General features: G+C 38.3%; 1 protein-coding gene and 1 long non-coding RNA gene across 2 annotated transcripts in view; one reads left to right on the top strand and one right to left on the bottom strand.

Moving 5' to 3' along the window:
- Window positions 1-9057, bottom strand: part of SLC2A12 (solute carrier family 2 member 12) — a 72805-nt gene extending 63748 nt beyond the window's left edge. The window contains exon 1 of the mRNA XM_069077341.1: window positions 8827-9057. Within this exon, the coding sequence (XP_068933442.1) occupies window positions 8827-8950 (124 nt within the window). The 5' untranslated portion in view covers window positions 8951-9057. The remainder of the gene's footprint in view (window positions 1-8826) is intronic.
- Window positions 8431-10273, top strand: LOC138153215 (uncharacterized). The gene is made up of 3 exons (XR_011166309.1): window positions 8431-8652; window positions 9173-9288; window positions 9779-10273. It is a non-coding gene; the product is annotated as an uncharacterized lncRNA (long non-coding RNA).
- The last annotated feature ends 1690 nt before the right edge of the window (window positions 10274-11963 follow it).

Below are 11963 nucleotides of genomic sequence, written 5' to 3'. Positions count from 1 at the left end.
AGGAAGGAAGGAAGGAAGGAAGGAAGGAAGGAAGGAAGGAAGGAAGGAAGGAAGGAAAGAAGGGACGGAAGAGAAAAAGAGGGGAGGAAAAAAGAAAGGAAGGAGGGCATCTAGCCGGCAAGACAGTGATACAAGACTGGTGCTCTGGAGAGAGGCAGGCTGGATAAGATATGGCATTGATTTGCATAAGAGATGAATCTGACTTTTCATAGAGGCTTCATAAAGACAGTGTTGCATAGTGGATAGGGTGTTAAATTTGGAGTCAGGAAAGTTTGAGTTCAAATCCTGCCTCTGATATTTACAAACTGCATAATCTTCTTACACTTTAACTTCTTATGAACCTCAAGCTAATCCCTAGGACTCACCTACTAAATCATAGATGAATAGCAATCTGTGATATACCCTACTAGAGGGAGTTCTTACAACAGGAATTTCATACATTGAAAATATGTGTTGGGTTGGTCCATCATTCTATCCTGGTGAGATAATTTAGGACCTGCATCTTGTCATCCAACATGCTCTCAACTTTAAATCATCTGAAAATCTGATAAGAATGCCATATATGCCTTCATCCACATCACCAGTTTAAAAAAATGAACAGCACTGGGTCAATAACAGATTTCTGGGGCACTTCACTAGAGATTTCCCTCAAAGCTGAAATCAATCAACAATTACTCTTTGGGACTAGTTCAACCAGTTCCAAATCCACCTAACTATACTATCATATTTTGTTAGTTAATAAAACATTTACCCATTGGTTTTCTTTGCAGTCCTGGACAACTGCATGTCTCAGACCCACACTATCTTATCAAAATTTTAAAAATATCACTTATATAACTCAGTTCAATTCCACACATGATTACTAAGTGTTTTCTAGCTCAACAGTGTGCTCCGTGTTAGGGGCTGCAAGGGTGGGTTGTGTGTGTGTGTGTGTGTGTGTGTGTGTGTGTGTGTGTAGCTACAATTATATATATGGCCAGTCCCTAAGTAACTCATAATCTCCTTGCTGTCCCATAACTCAAAATTTCACTTCCTGACTCTATCTTTGCATAGGATCTTCCATATATTTGGAATGTATTCCCTCCTTATTTTGACTTCTTAGAATCAATAGCTTCTGCCAAAGTTCAATTTAGGTTCCCACATTCTACAGGTAGCTTTTTTTATTATCTGAAGTTTTTAACGCTCTCATTATTTTCTATTTTCCTATGTATATATTTTAGAATGTATACCTCTTGAGGGTGGGAACCATTTGATTTTTTTTCATAGCTCCTTCATAACAAGCGCCTTGCACATAGTAGGTACTCAGGATCATAGATTTAGAAATAAAAGGAACCTTAGAAACTTTCTAGTTCATTCCTATCATTTTATAGATGAGGACCTAAAGACCCAAGATATTAAGTGTCTTACCAAGGTCACCTAGGTCATAAGTGGTGGAGTTGGGATTCAAATCCTCTTATTCCCAATCCAATAATCCTTCCACTTGTTGAGTGGAAATCTTATTGACAAACAAAACTTACCCAACACATGAAAGATTTACAAGGCAATAGCATCTAATACTGTACAGACTGAATGTACAGTCAAGTGCCTTAATGCACAGTATATATGTGCATTACTATAGGGGATCAGAGAGGAGAAAAATCAATGTTGTCCAGATTGACAAAAGCTTAGTGGCAGAGGAAACTATGTGAACCATGTCAATGCTGGAAGGAACTTTAGGGACCATATAAGAAGATGAAGTCACAAGGTCAAATAGCAAGTAAATGGCACCTGAGGTAGTCCATCTTACTTCACAGGTTCATAATTTTATCAGTGTGGGATCACAACAGTTCTAAGCCCTAGCAGATGGTCTTCAGAAACTGCTGTGGCTAGGAACCAATAATAAAAATCTCTCTGTGGCCACCTTCTGATGATGAGTCTCTCAATATTTAACAAAACTTCTTCTTAAGCCTGTACTCAGATTTTCCAGCTTTGGTAGGAATGTTGAGAGCTAGCCTAACATAATCTCCTAATACCTGGGTTTGTCTGAAAGCAATGATAAGACCTCAGTGTTAAAGGATGGTTTGGTTTACTGATACCAGAGAACTATAAGACACCAAAAATGCCACCCATTTATTACCCAACACATTGGTGCTTAACAGTTAATGCTTGAATGGCTTTTGTTTTCAAACTTGGCAGCCCCTATATAAAATAAACTTGTTTGCGCCAGGAAGCAATCTTTCTGTGATACTGCCTTAGGGTTTCCTACAGTTTCCTAAATAAAATGAAACATCCCATTCAGGTTGGAACTCTTACCACAAAGTAGATATTATTTGTAACTCTATGCCTCTCTTAAAAACAAACAAACGAACAGAAAATTCTGTCCATATCTGAATCAGGGATTTCACTTAAAGGGAGGCTTCTCAACTGTCATTATCTATTTTTCTCACCTTTCTTTTAGAACTATAAACCTGAAAAGACCAAGGCCTAAAAATGTTGAAATACAGTTTGGTAATCCACAAACTGGTCTGAGTCAGGAGGATTCCTGAAGAAGCATTCAGTACCTTAGGGAAAGATAGTTTTCATATTTTTAAAAATTATATTTTATTTATTTTAAAAATAAATTTTATACTAATATAAATGAAAGGAATGGTTACATTTTTCCATTGCTTTTTTTCTTAATGAAAATCAATTATAATTTTAAAATTGCTACTTTTAAAAGGCCCTAAAATCAGCTTTATGTAAATCATTGTTCAGCCTTATGAAACATGACTCAATTACCATAGAAGGACTGGAAGAGTACTGAAATCCAATCACTTACAAAATGGTCTCTAAGGTCTCTTCCAAGTCAGAGATTCTTATCTTATTTAACTGACATTTATTAAGCACCTATTAGGTATCATGATTATAAACTTAAAAATCATTTGGTCCAACTCTGGCATTCCTCAGATGAGGAATCTGTGTCCCAGAGCAGTTCAAGTGACTTGCCCAGTGTCTCAAAGGTAGTAAGGGTCAGAGACAGAATTCAAAAGGTCATCTGACCTCTAGTGCAGCATTTTTTTTCCCACTTCACTACAACATAACACAACTCTGTGTTCAGCACTAGGACAGACAAAAATCAAACTTTTGTCTTCAAGGAGTTTGCATTCCCCTGGGGGTGAGGAATGCAACATACATACAAATGAGTGAAGACAAAGAAATTTCCTGAGAAATAGTTCAAAGAGGTAGGAACATCAAAAAAAGGACCTGAGATAAGGCTTACAGGAATATTGGGCACCAATATACCACATGATATATCTGAGGAGAAAAGCTTCTGTGTCATGAATAAACCCAGATGTTCTAGAAAAACAACAGCACACTTTTGAACATGTATTGTGAAGATATCTTTTTCAATTGGTGCTAAATCAGGAAGCATGTCACAAGATTTTAACTCATGAGTCTTCAAGTTAGATTTAAAACATTTTTTAGAGAAGAGAAATGAACAAGAAATGTAACCTTAATATGTATGGGGAAGTGTGGGGGGGGGGGAGAAGATCTCTAGGGAAAGAGATGATTTATTTCAGTTTCTAACTTCAGCATCATGAAAATCCTGATTTAATTCAAAAGACCCTTATGATTATATTTCATTCAATAATCATCCCCTTTAAGAAAGCCTTCTATTAGGAAATAGCTCAGACTCCATTCAACTTATCCAATTTTATAGAATAAGCCCTTCCTCAGATACTTTAGGGAAGGAACTCCTTCATGATTGAGGCCCAACCCTCAGCCACCTATTGGCAACTGTACATTAGATACATCAGAATGTGGTCCAACAGAGACCATAGACTTCATTAGCCACGTGATAAATTAACTTTTATTGCAAAAAATGAAGCTGTAATTCAGGTTGTATATATATCAATCAATTTTTTAGTGTTTAGATTATGAACCACATAATCCTCCTATAATTAAAAATTATCTTTAAAATGACTTGATTCATTCTTAATATGCATATATATATATGTGTGTATATATATATATATATATTATACACCAAAGTCTGATAGGTGCCACTGATAATGTCCCCTCTTGAAGCACAGAATTGTGGTAAAGCCTTCCTGTATTGAAGTCTCTATATGCAAAGCTCCACTTGAAATTTGTGAGCCTTGACTGACATATTTCTATCAATCTGTTGACTTGACTAAGGCACCAGAAATTATGAAGCTATAACCTTGTATACATGTGTAACCTCACTCCCGCCTCCAACTTGAGGCAATTTACAGACAGTCCTATAATGTTGAGTGCTGCATCCCATTCACTACTGGAAATTTGGTACCTTGCCTTGCCTCTCACTCATCTGGAGTCTTTCTACTTTGAAAAGTTCTGTGAATGCAGCACTCAACATCACAGGAGTGTCCTGTAGGAAACTGCCCCAGGTTTGAAGCAAAATGGAATTACATGAGTAATGAATAGAATACTGCCTAAGATATTTCTTACTTCTCTAGAAGAAGGAAGAAGACATGAAAACCAATGAGAAAAAAGACCATATCATAGTTCTAGAGCTTAATGAGACTTCTGAGGCCATCTAGTTCAATTTCCTAATTTTATATATGAGGAAATTAAGTCCCAAGTAAGTAATGTGACTTGTCCAGAGTGACAAGGCACAAACCCAGATCTTCTTGATTCTAAGTTGAATGACCTAACTAGTGTAGCAGTATGAATTATGGCTCCTGTGATGAAAGAAAGAACAAAAGAAAGAAGGAAAGAGAGAGAGAAAAGAAAGAAAGAAGAAAAGGGAGAAAGAAGGAAAGAGAGAGAAGGAAATGGAAAGAAAGAAAAGGAGAAAGAGGGAGGGAGGAAGGAAAGAAGGAAGAAAAAGAAAAAGGAGTGGGAGGAAAGAAAAGAAGGGAGGAAGAGAGAAAGGAAAGTAGGAAAAAAGAAAGAAAAAAGAGTGGGACAGAGGAAGGGAAAGGAAGAAGAAAGGGAAGAAGGGAAAGAGAGAGAGAGAGATCAAGGATGTTACGATAATGGAACTAGAGATAGAAGGAGCCTTCAAGGCAATCTAGTTCAATCCCTTCATTTTATACATAATTAAACCAAATTACTTGCTCAAGGTCACACAGGTAGTAAGCAACAGAGATAGAATCTGAAACAAAGACTCTTACTCTAGAGTCAGGTTTTTTTTTTCCATTTTACCCCTAAGTTCATGAAGGAGCATCTTTTGAGTCAATACCGTGTTTCCCCGATAATAAGACCTATCCCGAAAATAAGCCCTCCCCTTACTGTGTAAGATTCCTCTAAAATAAGCCCTCCCCTGAAAATAAGCCCTATTGAGATTGCTACTGTAGTGAAGGTGATCCCCTGCGCTACACGCTACATTACGGTACCCTCTGTATGCACCGTTCCCCCCCCCTGTGAAACGCACGCCGCACTCCGAGCTGCATCCAATCAGAGCTACAGCAGTGAGCGCGTCATCCTGTTCTTCCCCAGTGATTTGCTTATTGAATAAAGGTACATTTTTTTGTTCACATTTACCTGTTTATTAAAATTGCTGTCAATGTTCATTAAAATAAGCCCTCCCCTGAAAATAAGCCCTCTGGTGTTTTTCTGTCCAAAAAATTTAATAAGACAGTGTCTTATTATTGGGGAAACACGGTAGTCCTTATGATGTGATAACAGAAGTTTGGGAGAGTCACAAGGAGAGAATATCCTCAAGCAGAGGGGGTGTGGTATAATATAGTAAAAAAGATACAGCACTTGGATTCTATTCCTGCCTCCACCATTGTATGGATAGCCTTGGGAAAGTCACTTAACTTTCCTAGATCTCAGATTCCTCATCTATAAACCAGGAGTTGGACTAGGTTTCTACTGAGGTCCTTTCCAGACTTAAGTCTATGATTCCATAAGCCCTCTGCCCTCATTGTGTAATTCACCTTTCTTTGTGCCTCAGTTTCTGCCTCCAGAGAAATGGATAAGCCTTCCTCCATTAAAGGATTTCATAATCATTATGAACTAGATGGCAATGTTCTAAATTACTAAATATAAGAAGTCATAGATGCTATGGAGAAGTAGAAAGGAGTAGATCCTTCAAGGGAAAGCTCAAAGTGTAGGGCAAATATTATCTTAAATAATATTAGGGCTGGATGGTACTTTAGAGATCTTCTCATCTAACTCCTTCCTCTTTATAGTTGAGTAAACTGAGAGAGGCTGGGAAAACTTGTCCCAAATCACACACCTAATTAGTGTTACGGCTAGGCCAAGAATATAGGTCTTCTGACTCCTCTCATTAAGTAGAACTATTCTTTCTTAATTTTAAAGACCAAAAAGATTGATTGAATGAATTGTTTGTCTTGCAGAGCACCTTTCTTTAATATAGAGTATATGTGTCTGCAACCATATCATGCTACATATATACTATTGCCTTTGATACTCATACATGCCTTGGGCAGTGTACAAAAGTTCCTATTAATAATTTAGTTCTTCTATTCAGCTATAGTCTAACCCATCTGCAGGCAAAAGAAGGCAGGATTCAGTTGCCAAGATTTTTTAAAGGAACATTTTGACTCCTTTTCTATATAATAACGATTTCATTTAAACATACATTCCTCCTCATGAAAGATGGGCAAAAGACTAGAGGGCAGAGTATCATTTACATAGTCAGATGTAATCATTGCATCTGGTGTTTTTGCTTCTTTCCTTTGTTTACCAAGAGATTCAATGTAAATGGGAGGAGAAGAGTTTATTTTTTTCTTTTAAAAATAACTGAAATTTTAAAATCCTAATAAGAAAAAAAGGAATATACTTAAAATATAAATGGAATATTCACAACATTCTAGTCACCTACTATTTTTAATACTCAAAGAATTCAATTTCAATACTTTGGGGGTATGTGTACATTGTGTTATAAGTGCATAAACAATATAAATGTAGTATCCACTATATAAATGTCAGTAATCGTTATTTATAAATTATATTTTGCATTTCTTTGGGAGATTTATGAAATTGTACAGCCTATCAAAATATATCATTTTATCAAATCCACCAAAATTACACAACCAATTTTCAGTTATTCACAGTTAATTTATTCATGTTCCTGGCAAATCTTTTCCTTGTGACATTATCACCTTCTCCTTTTTATTGATTTACTACTATTTCTATTTCTTATTCTGAATTGGTACCCTTAGGAAATATGTGAGCCAGACAGTAAAGGCAAATTCTTAAGGAGAAATGGCAGTTCTACTTTGGAGTGGAACTTGGCGAGAGATGACACTGTTTACTCCCAATTTAAAGTGATATCAGGGAATAAATGAAGAGAGGTATAAAATAAGAAATCTGGGGAGCCTTCCCATTGAGTCCAGTATGAACAGTGTAGCTTCTTTACTTTAGCAGAGTTTTGAATTCACAGATAAGAGACACTCAAAATCAAATATAAGAACAAAAAAAAAAAGAATTCCAAGGTCAAATGTATTTTTTTCCATTAATCACCAATTTGATTTTTTCACCACAATGTAAACCCTTACTCCAGGCGCATAATCAGTGGTGTTGTACCCAGATGATTCATTTAACCTCTCTGTCTCAATTTCTCTAGCTTCAAAATAATATTTGCATTGCCTAATTCATATGGTTTATTTAAAAAGTTATTTGTGCATCTTAAAATGCTACATGTTATTGAATTTAACATACTTAAGTGCCTACTCTATGTAAGGAACTGTCTCAGTGCTGGGTTACAAAGAAAACAATTCCTTCTCTCAAGGAACTTATATTCTATTAAGTGATTAGTATTATGATGATTTAAAGATTTTTAAACCCTAATTAATATTTTTTTAAATCCAGGGATATGGTAGAATCCCATTATAAGAACTCATTATTAGTAGGTTTAGCTGCAGAACACTTAAATTATGAAACCCTCAAATGAATGTGGCACACACACACACACACACACACACACACACACACACACACACCCTTAGTTACAAAGGACGCCCACGGATTAGTCTTTGGAAGGTAGAATATGATTTTCATTTTAAGCAACAGATTTATCTAATTATGTTAGACTGTGGCTAATATCAAAATTAGTTTTCATTCCTGAGGAGCCAGAAATGTGCTGTGTGGCTTTGGAAATTTCTGCACGTGAACTAAAAACAAAGTAACTTTAGAGCCAAAGAAAGTTACTTTGCTTTCGCGGAGACAAGTGAAATGAATTAGCTCAAACTTTATGAGCAAAAGTAATGGAAAAGTTTCCTTCCAAGAAGACAGTCCAGACTTTAAAAGGAGGTTTAAAGTCATTGCAAGTAGACGCAAGTGTGAGATTTGAAAAGGGGGGTGTGTGGAGGAAGAATGTTCCTGAATGATTTTACTGTATATTTTCCATTAAATTTAACCCAACATCATCGCTCCCTAGAACATGATTTTGCCAGCAAGTAAAAGGGAATCCCTGAAGAACCGCCCCCCACCCCCGCCAGGGGGGTGGATGCATCGATGGAATGGATGGGAATGGAGGGATAGATGGATGAGAACAGGTCTTTCTGACTTTTTTGGTGAACTTCTCCACCATGAGAAGGATGTATGCGTGCCACTGCACAGCTCTAAGGAATGAGAGAAGTAGCCACCCAGGGGATTGACTGCTCCTGGGACAAGTCTCTGAGGGCCGAGTGCAGCTCCCGGATTTTACTCGCAGCTCACCTTTTGTCTTTAAACAAGGTCAGTACCTCCAAGCAGGCTTAACCCCAATCGCCCGCTCCCTTGCACCTCTCCCTGTCCCATCCTAGTGGACCATCCTCGGGCAGCAGTGTTACCCCGGCTTTGCTACGCTAGACTCCCAGGGTCCATGACCCGGCTTGGGGGACTGGGAAGAGGGTGGGGGTGTCTTTTTACCTCTTGGAGCGGGAAGCTGCTGCTGAGCGCCGCCAGGGCTGTGGGTGCCGTCCTTCTCCGCCGCTCTCATTTTCAGGCACAGCGGTCTAGGCTCCTCCGCGTTTTGAACAGGTACCATTATCATGTCATCTCCAAGTTACAATCTTTCCTCGGGGTATGCGAGACCAAAACCTGCCCTGCCTACAGAAATTGGAGCAGTTACATTCCCCATTGGAGCATGGCATTGGTGACTGTGACAGCAGAAGAATGGGGGTGGGGGGATAACTTGGGGGCGGGGGTTGGGGGGGGCTGGGGAACTTCAGGCCAAGCCGGAGTGATTCGTGAACAACTTTTGTTTCTATTTCAGAAAGCTTTGCCCTTTCCAGTGACACAGGCTGTTGCTATTCTCAGCAGCCTATCACCGGCCAGGGGGTGGGCCATCCTTCGGAAGTGTTGCTCCGGCCCTTAAGCAAAGACTTGGAGGTAGGGGTTAATACACTTCTGCACGGAGGAGCTCTGACACATTCCTTGGACCTTGGCTCTGAATGCCTTTTGTATCCCTGCACCTTTGGAAGAGAGAGACAGAGCAGCTACAAGGAGGATTTAAATTCCATGCCTAAAGCGAGGTAGATGGTATCAGATCTTACAGAAGAAGGAACTAGTTATGCTAAGACATACCAGGGAGGAAAGGAGTGTCACATTTTTACCAGGACAGTTAGTCCAAAGACATTGAGCACCTTAAATAGAACACGAAAGTCTCCATCCTAGTCCCGAACCCTGCCCAGGTTTTGTTTTGTTTTGTTTTGTTTTTTCCCCCTCATGGTGACAGAGAAGCCATGTTCCAGAATAATGGACTCCTTTACTGTCTTTGCACCCTCTTCATTTAGCACAGTGCCTGGTACATAGTAGACATTTAATAAATGCTTGTTGACTGATTAATTTCTTTCCACATCTCTTTCTTTTTTTCCCCTAGTTTCTCATCAAGCAAGTTAAAGCCCAGTAACAGGAGTTTTGGAACTCAGAAAACACAAGGATTCTAGACGATTAAAAAAAAATTCTGATAATATCTTGATGTAAAATTAAATCCAATTAATAACAATACATTTGTATCCAGTTACATCCAGTTTATTTAGAGGAAAATCAAAATGGAAAGGTCAAAAATGACATTTTAGATAGGTAAATGCCCCTGGGGTGGTGAGCAGAAGTTGGGGGTGGGGTGGAGAATGAAGGAAAATGTAAATTCACTTTGAACCAAAATGAAAACATTCAGTTCAGTCCCTTGAACCCAATTAGCATTGACATGTGTGGTATGATGATGAAAAGGGCAGAAAATAAGGATAAAAAAAATCTGTCATTTTTTTTCATGAGATTTGTTTCTAGATATTTGAATCTCCTGAGTAGTTCCAAATTTCTTCTGAGATAAATTGTTATGAAATATGTTCCATGAAAGTAGTCTTTGGAGACAGCATAGAACTGTGGGAAAAAATAAAATACTGTATGTAAGAGAGGACCCAGGTTTGAACCGTGCCTCTGTCACTTAATGCCTGTGTGATCTTTGACAAGTCATCTGACCACTCTAGGCCTCAGTTTCCTCATATGTAAAATGAGGAAGCTGGACTGTGACCTTTCAGATCTCTTCCAGTTCTACAGCTATGATTCTGTGGTCTATTTTCTTCTTAAAGAAGAAATGGTTGGCATATATAAAGCAATTAAATGTTTACAAAGCAGTTTTATGGACGTTGTCTCATTTGATCCTAAAGCAATCTTGTGAGTTTCAGTTGTACAAGTATTATTATCTCCTTTTTTATAGAGGAGGCCTCTGAGGCATAAAAAGGTTGAGTAACTGCTTTAGGTCCCACAGTAAGAGGAAGATTAGTGGCTTGGACAGAGATCTCTCAACTCCTAATTAAATGTTCTTTCTATGACATTAAATTGCCCCTACATGGTGCAACCAATAGCAGGATGAGGTCAAAATAGGATTGGGGAGAGGGGGCTAGGAAATAATCATAGCTGGGTGCAAAATTCCCAAGAGTGAAATTTTGCCTAGACTGTTTCAACCATGCTCTGATATATATGTGTGTGTGTGTGTGTGTGTGTGTGTGTGTGTGTGTGTGTGTGTATATATATATACATATATATATATGTACATATATATGGTCAGAAGGATACCTCTTCTGCACACAGGAAACAAGCACCCTTTATATTTTATGTGGTTGTAACCCATCCCCAGCCAGAGCTTACCGTGGGAAATTTCAGAATGTTGCTCTTGCCTAATTAGGTCTCTGGCCTCAGACACAGACCAGATGTGTCACTCTGGGCAAGTCACTTAACCCTGTTTGCCTCAGTTTCCTCTTCTGTAAAATGAGCTAGAGAAAGAAATGGCAAACCGTTCTACTATGTCTGCCAAGAAAACCCCAAATGGGATCCCAGAGTGTTGAACAGGACTGAACAATAACAAGAAGTCTCCACAGGTATGGGTTCCTATACAGTAAATCAAGGTAACAGATGTAGGCCTATTAGACCTCTCTTCCCTCAACTGCAAAATGAGGAGCTTAAACCAGAGAGCCTTTGAGGTTCCTGACAACTTCAGGTCTATGATCCTATAAAATGCAGATTGGGTATAGGATAGCTTTTATTGATTATTTTATTATGAAATGCATATTGGGTAGAGGACAGCTTTTATTTCATGCCACATAGCATGAAAAAACACACAAAAGAATCCCTTGTCCACCAATAAAGGGACCCACAATTGTCCATAAGTAATCAATGCATTCGTCCTCACTCTTTTTCTCATATAATCTACTCAATTCCTCCCACCCTGACTTGTAATGTCAAACTATGGTTTGGACAGCCATCTGAAAGGGAAACACACTTGGGGCTGCTAAGATAAACAATCCCTTTCTCAGCAGACCTTCACTATACAAATTACTCACTGTAATAACAGGATATTAGGTCCCAGGTTCCATGCTCATTTATTTCATTGCTTTTGGTCCCTTGCAGATGTTCTGTTCAGCATCAGAAACCATACACACATATACATATACATCATATACATATACCTATACATATACACATACATGTATACATACATACATATACATATACAGAGAGAGAGAGAGAGAGAGTCCTCTTCCCTCTCCAAGAGACATACTGTTCAG

Source organism: Petaurus breviceps, unplaced genomic scaffold, assembly GCF_028583685.1.
Source record: "Petaurus breviceps papuanus isolate PSGF00001 unplaced genomic scaffold, PetGlider_PUasm1.0 90977, whole genome shotgun sequence".
NCBI lineage: Eukaryota > Metazoa > Chordata > Mammalia > Diprotodontia > Petauridae > Petaurus > Petaurus breviceps.
This window is presented reverse-complemented; position numbering and strand designations above follow the sequence as displayed.